Source organism: Bombus affinis, chromosome 2, assembly GCF_024516045.1.
Source record: "Bombus affinis isolate iyBomAffi1 chromosome 2, iyBomAffi1.2, whole genome shotgun sequence".
In the NCBI taxonomy this organism is placed as follows: Eukaryota; Metazoa; Arthropoda; class Insecta; order Hymenoptera; family Apidae; genus Bombus; species Bombus affinis.
This window is the reverse complement of record NC_066345.1, coordinates 17,050,403-17,059,109: the sequence shown is the minus strand read 5'-3', so window position 1 is coordinate 17,059,109 and position 8,707 is coordinate 17,050,403. Positions and strand designations below refer to the sequence as shown.

General features: G+C 42.9%; 2 protein-coding genes across 4 annotated transcripts; one reads left to right on the top strand and one right to left on the bottom strand.

Annotated features, from left to right (window-relative positions):
- Positions 1-44: 44 nt before the first annotated feature.
- Positions 45-3,297, top strand: LOC126928817 (photoreceptor-specific nuclear receptor). 2 transcript variants are annotated; one of them, XM_050744658.1, is made up of 6 exons: positions 45-225; positions 295-435; positions 525-620; positions 836-1,147; positions 1,279-1,608; positions 1,778-3,297. In XM_050744658.1, exons 1-6 carry the CDS (start codon positions 222-224, stop codon positions 2,008-2,010), a joined length of 1,116 nt encoding a protein of 371 aa, XP_050600615.1. In that variant the 5' UTR covers positions 45-221; the 3' UTR covers positions 2,011-3,297. The 2 variants fall into 2 exon arrangements, with proteins under 2 accessions (XP_050600615.1, XP_050600614.1); XM_050744657.1 differs by having other exon boundaries at positions 836-1,189.
- On the bottom strand, positions 2,274-7,096 carry LOC126928797 (rho GTPase-activating protein conundrum). 2 transcript variants are annotated; one of them, XM_050744598.1, is made up of 11 exons: positions 7,037-7,096; positions 6,571-6,641; positions 5,831-6,051; positions 5,507-5,748; positions 5,278-5,408; positions 5,013-5,203; positions 4,776-4,929; positions 4,341-4,687; positions 4,094-4,260; positions 3,825-4,002; positions 2,274-3,653 (listed from the first exon to the last, which is right to left on the bottom strand). In XM_050744598.1, exons 3-11 carry the CDS (start codon positions 5,967-5,969, stop codon positions 3,277-3,279), a joined length of 1,926 nt encoding a protein of 641 aa, XP_050600555.1. In that variant the 5' UTR covers positions 5,970-6,051; positions 6,571-6,641; positions 7,037-7,096; the 3' UTR covers positions 2,274-3,276. The 2 variants fall into 2 exon arrangements, with proteins under 2 accessions (XP_050600555.1, XP_050600554.1); XM_050744597.1 differs by having other exon boundaries at positions 6,954-7,053.
- Between the last annotated feature and the right edge of the window lie 1,611 nt (positions 7,097-8,707).

Below are 8,707 nucleotides of genomic sequence, written 5' to 3'. Positions count from 1 at the left end.
AATATTGTCTTTTCGCGGTCTGACGACCCGGCTGACGTTCGCGCGCCCCTCGTACTCTCACGATCTCTCGTCGTCTCGTTGCACTGTGTGCGCGATCAGTTCAACCCTCGACGTCCTCCTGGACGAACCCCGCCGAGCTCTTCGATTCCTGTTCTCGCGTCTTTGCTTCTCTCTTCGCTTCCAAATATCTCGCGCTGTCTGCGATTCTCCGCGGGAGAAAGATGGGTAAGTGTTTGACATACGATTCGCCGATCGAGAAGATCCACTGATTTCATTTCTTATCGCGGATCACAGGGAGAACGCTGCCGACGCCGGTTGCTTGCAAGGTTTGTGGCGACCGATCTTACGGGAAACATTACGGGGTTTACTGTTGCGACGGTTGTTCGTGTTTCTTCAAGCGGTCGGTGCGTCGCGGCGCCCTATTCACCTGCATAGGTTCGCCAGATTTCTCCTCTTTTCCTACCGTTCGAAATTCCAGCCGATCACGAAGACCAGATCTCGCGATTCCGTCCCTTTTTTTTCAGCCGGAACCGGAGCGTGCTTCGTCGACAAAGCGAGACGCAATTGGTGTCCGTATTGCCGCCTGAACAAGTGCTTTACCGTTGGCATGAACACGGCAGGTAAGCATAATCGAATCGACTTCGATCGCGAACGCGAGTACGCCGACCACTGTACGACGTACGGGGCCGGCGAAACGAGATGCAAACAAAGCGCGTGTCGCGAGCCTCTTCTCGACGTGTGGACGCGACGCCACCATTATTTTTACCTCGACTGTATAAACAGTCGATCCTTGGACAAAGAGAACGCCGGACGATCGTTTTTGTCTTTTGTCCAGCCGTTCAGGAAGAGAGAGGACCGCGCGTACGAAACAAGATCGCATCCGTCGCGCGTCATTTCTCTCGTGCATCGTCGTCGCCACCGCCGCCGCCGCCACCGCCACCGCCACCGCCACCGTCGTTGGTATCTCTTTCATCGTCTTTGGATCCAGGAATCGTAGCACCGATTCTAATCGCAAAGGAGACGGCCGTCGCTGCAAACCCAACGATGCGATATCACGCGACCGACGTTAACGTCGATAACGGACTCTCTTTCTCGTCGATGAGACGGATCCTCTATTCTCCTCGAGTGCCTACGATTCTTGTGGCTGGTAAACGAAATCGCAGAGTAGAACGGTCGCATGGTAGAAACGGTAGAGACAAAACGAAAGAGAAAAACGGGCAAGGTGATAGTATCGTAGGAGGGGGACGCGCGATGCTAACGAGGCGCAATTGCTTCCAGGAGACACGATACGATACGAAGTTGCGGCACGGATATTCTTCGCGACCGTGCGAGCCGCTCGCCAGCATCGAGAGTTCTCGATGCTCGCTTTCGACGAGCAGAATAAGATTCTTCGAAGAGGATGGGCTGCGGCGTTCGTTCTGCGAGCTGCGATCTGGCCGGTCGATTTGACTAATTTTCCGAAAACGAGCCTCTCGGCTGACGGACACGGTGACAACACCGAGCACCGTCACCATCGCGCTGTATCCGCGGCAAGAGCCACCATCTCTAATTTGCGTCCCGATCGAGTCGAGCTCTCGATTCTGGAAACCTTGATCCTCTGTCGACCCGGTAATCAATTATTTTTACGCACGATACGATGCGTTTCTGATACGATGCACGATTCGGTAGTCTACGATGTTCGCCGACTACCAGCACCATTTTTTCCAACATTCTGTGCCGACGGTATTTTCTCCTCTTTTCTAAAGCTTCTCTTTTTCTCTTCCCCCTGGAAATTCAGAGATCGCCGAGACGACGAACGGCATACGTTTGACGTCGCGAGCAACGGACACCGCGGTGGACGCTCTGGTTCGACATCTTGCTGGTAGAACCGAATCGTCGGCCAGGATGGCCAAACTTATGCTCGTGCTTCCCATCTTGACAGGATCCTGCCCCCGGGAACTAGCCAACGATCTTTTCGCACCTATTATCGGTGACGTGGACCTCGAAAAAGTGATCGCGTCTGTGCGCTGACTCGATCGTTCGTTCCACCGTGTTCGTGTATCTTCCTAACTGTCAAAAAAATCTAGTCACCGCGTCGCAACCTGATCTCCTATTTCTCCTTTCTTTCCGTTCTTTCCTTCCCTTTCCTTTCCCCCTTCCCCTCCCCCCTCCCCCCGCCTTCGTAAGTCACTGCGTAAAAAGCGTTTACAACGTGAAACGTTTTCATTTACTTCCTGAAAAAACGGAGATGCACAACAAGCAACCAACACTGGATGAAAGAATTGCGATCGTCGTTTATTTTCTTTGGCACTTTATTGACACAAATGTAACGATCTTACGTTGAGTAATATGTACAATCGCTTACAGTAATATGGCGCATGAAAGAGGATGGAAGAAAGGCAGAATTGGCGAAACGATACGCGTCAACGTTCAGCAAAAATCAGCGACGATTCGTTGCGCGCTTCCCTCTCGTTTCGTTCATTCGCTTCGAGCAATATTACGAAACGAGTAACGATAAATTATCGATACGCGTTTATAAGTAAAAAGGAAAGATGACGAGAAGATGAGGTTAGAAAATAAACTAGATATTACCACATAGCTGTGCTATAAATTGCAAAATCTTCACACGCACACACGAACGCGCACGCACGCTATCGTTAGTAATAAATTACAATAGTCACACACGGTACAGCGCATATTTTTTTAAAGTCGCCTTGTTACACGACATATAAATCTGTAAATTTGTTAATTATTCGTAGCTTCGTCTCAATTCGCCTTTTAACTCGTATATCCGTTTAACGTAGCACCAGAACGAATAACATGGCCTTTCTAACACGCAGGCACGTTCAACTTCGAAACGTACGGTCGATTGATCGGAGACGAAACTTTATCGCGGCAACGAGCTTTTCTCTTTCCGAATTGTATGTTCGTCTTACGAACGTTATCCAAAGATATCCTATAGAATCTCTTCCTATTGCACCTTGAAACGAGTGAAAATCGATAAAACTAATCGCATCTCGAACGAACGATCAGTTGCGAATTATCATCGCGTACAGAGATACGTTGAAAGTTAATCGCCGACTAGCAAACTATGTAATTCCGTGCTATTGCGATGGCATTATGAGCTAAGGGTTGTGTCGCTCGGCTCTAAGAGTTCTAATGCGATCAACCAAACTGTCGGCAATGACCTCTCAGAAATCATTCGTCCATCGATTAACTTATTAAAGCGAAACGGACAAGCCCCTCTCTTTTGTTATCTTATCCTCCTTTTTTCCCCTCCTTCGAATCTTACAAACATCAATAAAACTTTTTTCTATACTTTCGATATCTTTCTTCCTCGGAATGTCTGTGTAACTGATTCAAAAGTTCGTTCGGTATATACCACAGTTTGTTCCCGTTAACGAGAAGAACTTCCGTTACCTGACAGCATATGGCAGCCATATTAAGCTGAGCGGTCAAATCGGTACGATCACGCGGATGAACGTATCGCGGTGGAAACAAAGACGGTGCTACTATCATCGCTACGTTGTGGATCGACATTTTGTTCGACGCTTGATTTTCCACGATCAATTCGAAAAATTTAACCAACGCCTTCAGAGTACACCGGTTCTCTATCGGCAGCAATAGTACAAGCAAGTTCAATGCGTGCGACAACTCCTGGTGATCCTTCACTCCTGCGCATACGAGAATAAAAACAACAATTTTTATTTAATAAAATTTATCGCAGAAAAGAGAAACTGACGCGTCGAAGAGTGCGCACGTTCTTCGAAATCTAGCGCATCGAATGAAACGAGAGCGCAACCGAAAGTAGAAAACGTCTTAAGCTTAACACGTTCGTAACTTACCGTGACTTTGGTAGAAAGCGTCGATAAGCTCTACGGTAAGCAGCGGCTGTGGCAGGTCACGCAACAACTTTTTCAAAACTGCCGACAAATCGTGGCACGACATGCATTTAAACAACTTGTCCATTTCTTTCGGCTTGCAATAAAAATCCATTTCCAACTGTCTGCACATCGATTCGACCTGAACGAAACAATGATAGTGTCATTTATTCCATACGTATGTATTTGGCATATCGATGTTCGTTGATAATTTCGATTTGTTGAAAATGTACTTTTTGCTTGTGTCCACCAACGCGAAGAATACCTTCCTCTTTTATGCCTCGCCTTGTTAATTCGTTAAGAACCTTTTGAAATACCAATGGAATATTACTCTCCTCGGACGATAATTGACTGTCTCGAAGTAAAAGAGTCGACAACGAAACCCCGAACAAGTTTCCAGCTACGAATATAACGGTGTTCAGTAATTATAACATCGAGTCTTACTTTTTGGTTGAGAAGTTTACTAGCATCGATGCGAACCTTTCGTCCGACGCTTATTCGGTTTCCGTTTTTTCAATGGTAGATTATATTTATCGAATACCGCGGTAAGTTCAAGCCACAGTAATGGTCGTAACCTGGTCAAATCTCGCTGCGTAAGCGTTTCTACTCCCAGCCGATTCTGTACGTCGTCGGCCAAAGCAAGATCTTCCGACTTCCAGATTTCCGAGTTTACATCGTTCGTTCTACACATTTCTTCGAAACTCAAGTGTCCGTGAGAGGATGTTCGATTCAACGGATGAGTAATCAAACGTTCGTCCACTGGTCTTGTTAATCCATACAGATTGCTATGACTTCGGGTTACCGTTGCGTGATTGCCCGAATTTCTTCTAAAATTTCATACGTAATCCAAATCACGTTATCAGTCGAGACGATATTTCAACTAAAATTTTGCGACCTAAAAACCTAGAAACACACCTCAACGTAGTATCCGTTGGAGTGTTCTCGATAGCGTCGCCCAAGTCTGTCGCATTTGCTACTTCGCTAGGATCGCTTTCGCTTCGTCTTTGTATACTGGGTTTCGACGCGTGTATCGTTCCCAATCTCTGGTAGCTTGTCAGCTGAATTCCTTCTATAAATGAACGTAATGTGCCCTTGTGATTCTATGATTACGTAAAAGAGAATTAGGAAAAGTGTCGTTGCAACGTCAAATACCTGAATCGTTAGCAACGTCTCCTCGTAACGAATATCCGGCCCATCCACTTGAAGAGACATGTCCGAAAGGAAACACCGATCCCGATGTTATCGCCGTGTCTACCGCCGACGATGGCGCGCTCGGTGTTCTACGTACCGTCTCTTTTGGTAATTGATGAAAAACCGATACAAAGTTTGGTACGGTGACAGTACTTAAAAAGTAAAATACTATTAAGACGTGTACGAGTGATTACGGGCATGGAAAAGCATAACAAACAGGTCTTACCTTGTATGATGGGCATCATCAATGGTAACCGTTGCCAGTGACGGAGGCGAAGCATTCTCTGGCGTTACACCTGTTACGGAATCTAAAGAATCGGGTGTGGCACTACGCGATCTCGTTCCAGTACTAGATGCCTAACGACGAACCGTTAACAAAAAATAATTGATCTTTAGCTGTTCCCTTTTACAATTTATAAATTTCTATGTATATATATACATTTTATAATTCGCACCTCTATATCTTTAAAGACATCTCTAATATCCGGTTTACGAACACGTTGTCGTTGATTAAAACGCTGTTTCACCGTATGATTGAGCGACTTAACGCGACGTCTCACTGCTTCAGCTTGTGCTCGCGATAACGGACGTAATGCTGCGCCCAATTCGTCTGGCAGTACTTCTCTTCCAGCCTTCCATGCTTCCGTCAACTGTCCTAAACCGGCTGTACGTAACCATTCAGCTTCCTCTTCGCCATCTTTGAAAGCCAATTTACATTCTTTGTTACGATAATTGTTATTACCAATTATAAATATGAATGACAATAGAAGACTACATACCATCATAGTTACGTGGATATTCCTCTTCGAGGTAATCATCCAATAGTTTGGTTTCTTCCATCATTTTTTGATATTCTTCCCAATACTCTAAAAGGTGGTTGTCACCTCCTATATACGTGGTTGTCTGTGCTCTCTCCATGTTTTTTAAAGTTTTGTTACGTATGCTTTGAAGAATATTTACTTTTATCAATCTGCTATTTAAAAATTGTTCCCCCAGGTGTCTGAAAAAATAACAAGACGTTCAGACTTTGACCATCGTACGATAATTTACAAAGTTTCGAATCATAATAACCATAATCGTCGATAAATTTGTAAAGATGACCGTTCAAAAACTTTATACGTCGATACGATACGTAATTTCGTTTACAACAGTTCGGATCGTGACATTTTTTTAAGAAGTTTATAATCTGCTTTTCAAAGTAGGACACAAATCAAATTAACATATACATTGCCTCGAGGAAGTATCGCTGACACTTTCAAACAATCCATGTTGAAAGAAAATGGCACGAAATACGAATAAACAAAAATTAAATAATAGATTCTTACGTTATGCAAAGTATACGTATTTGTCTATCGAGATCCAGATAAGGGAAGTGCAAACATACGCATGTTCCATGAAAAATGGAACTACGGACAAAGATTTCGAAACATGTAAATGTTATTGTCTCTAACCTTTGTCTATGATGGAAAATTTTGCGCGAAAGCACGCGTAGTAAGAGACTTATGAATGAAATACGTACATTTGCGAGTAGACGTGATCCGTGAATGTCCTATCGTTGCTTGCACGATCATCTTATTCCATAAATAAAGCCTAAATTGACAGTGGTTGACGTGGTTGCATGAATCCTCGACAGAAACCATACAAAGGAAGAAACAACTCATTAGCGTTTGATCGTGCTAAGAAATTTGTTTACAACTAAATAAGTAGTTCGTGCATGAAGAGATTATTTGCTACTTCCAAGAACAAATACATTCAGTGTATGCCTTTGAATCACAACCATCTCGTTAATAAAATCCTATTCGAATCGTCACTCTGAACTCGACATAACGAGTTTATCTCGAAACTTTAACCAACAAATTTTCGCGCCTTTGCATAATTCCCGCTTTTCCGAATTTAACTTACGTTGAAAATAGAAAACGCGAAAACGTGTTCTCACAACTTGACAACCTGTTGCTGACGCATACGATTCCCACTCGTATACTTACACACTGATTCACACCTACACCATTGCTGTTTTCGTGCTGACACCTGCGCCACCCATGCATCTAACCGTTCACGCCATCTAGTTTTCCGATACTTTAAACCATTGACTAAATACAAGATAGATCTAATATTCGATGTGGTTCCTTTAGTTTTAGTTCCATTTTCATCTGCTTCTACTTCATGACATCAAACTTAAAATATTTATAATCCTAATCTTTTTACCATATACTCGTTTATAATCTTATATACGATATTTATTATTATTTTTGTCGTTAAACCTTTGCTTTGTTATACAAACCATGCATTTATTTTATTAAAGTCACTATATTTCCTTTTTTACTACTTACAGAAGTAACTCAGTTTTGTTATTTGGAACTAAAAGGAACTTAGAATATAGAAGTAGACTAAAATCTCAAATTCAATTTGCGCTTTGTAAAATCCAAAATGACTTCGTAAAAATCTACAAACTGTAGATGCTAATCTATTAGAAGAATTAAGCATAAGAAGAATCTTTCCAAATTCGCGAGCGAGTTGCCTTCTCGTAACAGGCAATGGGTGAATCAGAATTGTCGTCGAATCAGAAATAGAACGTCGTGCAATATTGGCGACACCATACGGAATTAGTCGAAAGCAGACTTTAGTGGCGATTCAAAAAAGAGTGGTAAATCGCTGCACTGTAACACACCGAGAAGATATTAGCTTCACTTGTCTTAGAGTATAATAAATTAAATATAGGAGTATTGTAATTTTTTTTAACAATATTCATAAGAAATAAATTTATTCGGTGTTATCGAAAATCTGAAATTGTTTAACGATCTTCGTCTATTGAGAAAAGTTTACGAACCTTCATTCACGCCGTTTACATTTAAAGGGAGTACTCAGGGGCTAATTAGGATGATAAGATCGTAAAAGGAGAGCTTAAAAGATACAATTGGTTTATATATTTGCCTATGTCGCATACTACTGCTCTCTTTGAGCACAAGATATGCATCTGTCCTTGTTGCATACTACTAACCTCTTTGTCTAGGACCGTTCGTATAATCAGTCCTTGCCGTGTAATCTTGCGTTCTTTGTCCTACGGACAAATCACGTAATGCCATCTGTCCTCACATGCCCCAAGTCGCTGTTCCTTCCGCCTTTAATAGATGGCAGCACATGATTTGTCGCGCATGTATTCTTACCAATGGACAAACCACGTAATGCCATCTGTCCTCACATGCCCCAAGTCGCTGTTCCTTCCGCCTTTAGTAGATGGCAGCACATGATTTGTCGCACATTTTGTATTCTTACCTACGGACAAACCACGCGATGCCATCTGTCCTCACATGCTCCAAATCGCTGTTCCTTCCGCCTTCAACAGATGTCAGCACATGGTTTGTTCGTAGACAAAGAGCGCAAAATTGTGCGATAAGGACACGAATATATACACACATTAGATAAAGGAAGCGATACTGTGCAATAAGGACAGATATATATCTATTGTTATACGAAGATAGCGATAGTATACGGCAGAAATAAACAATACAAGCAATGCTAGACGAGAAGGTTTTGTAACGTGCGAATTTCATTAGCAGAAACTGTTGAGTCAAACATAGCTGTTCTAAGCGATGTTTTTTAATTTTCTCCCAAACACAATTTCAAATACAACTTTCAAAATACAAAATTTGTGGCAT

Bases quoted from the DNA above. Each gene is read 5' to 3' on its own strand.
- LOC126928817 (XM_050744657.1), top strand. The intron at 436-524 runs GTTCGCCAGATT...CTTTTTTTTCAG, and splicing joins CGCCCTATTCACCTGCATAG to CCGGAACCGGAGCGTGCTTC. The intron at 1,190-1,278 runs GTAGAGACAAAA...AATTGCTTCCAG, and splicing joins ACGGTCGCATGGTAGAAACG to GAGACACGATACGATACGAA.
- LOC126928797 (XM_050744598.1), bottom strand. From the start codon at position 5,969: ATGGAGAGAGCACAGACAACCACGTATATAGGAGGTGACAACCACCTT. The intron at 4,930-5,012 runs GTATTTGACGTT...GTTCATTTATAG, and splicing joins AGACGTTGCTAACGATTCAG to AAGGAATTCAGCTGACAAGC. The intron at 3,654-3,824 runs GTAAGTTACGAA...TCGTATGCGCAG, and splicing joins CGCTTTCTACCAAAGTCACG to GAGTGAAGGATCACCAGGAG.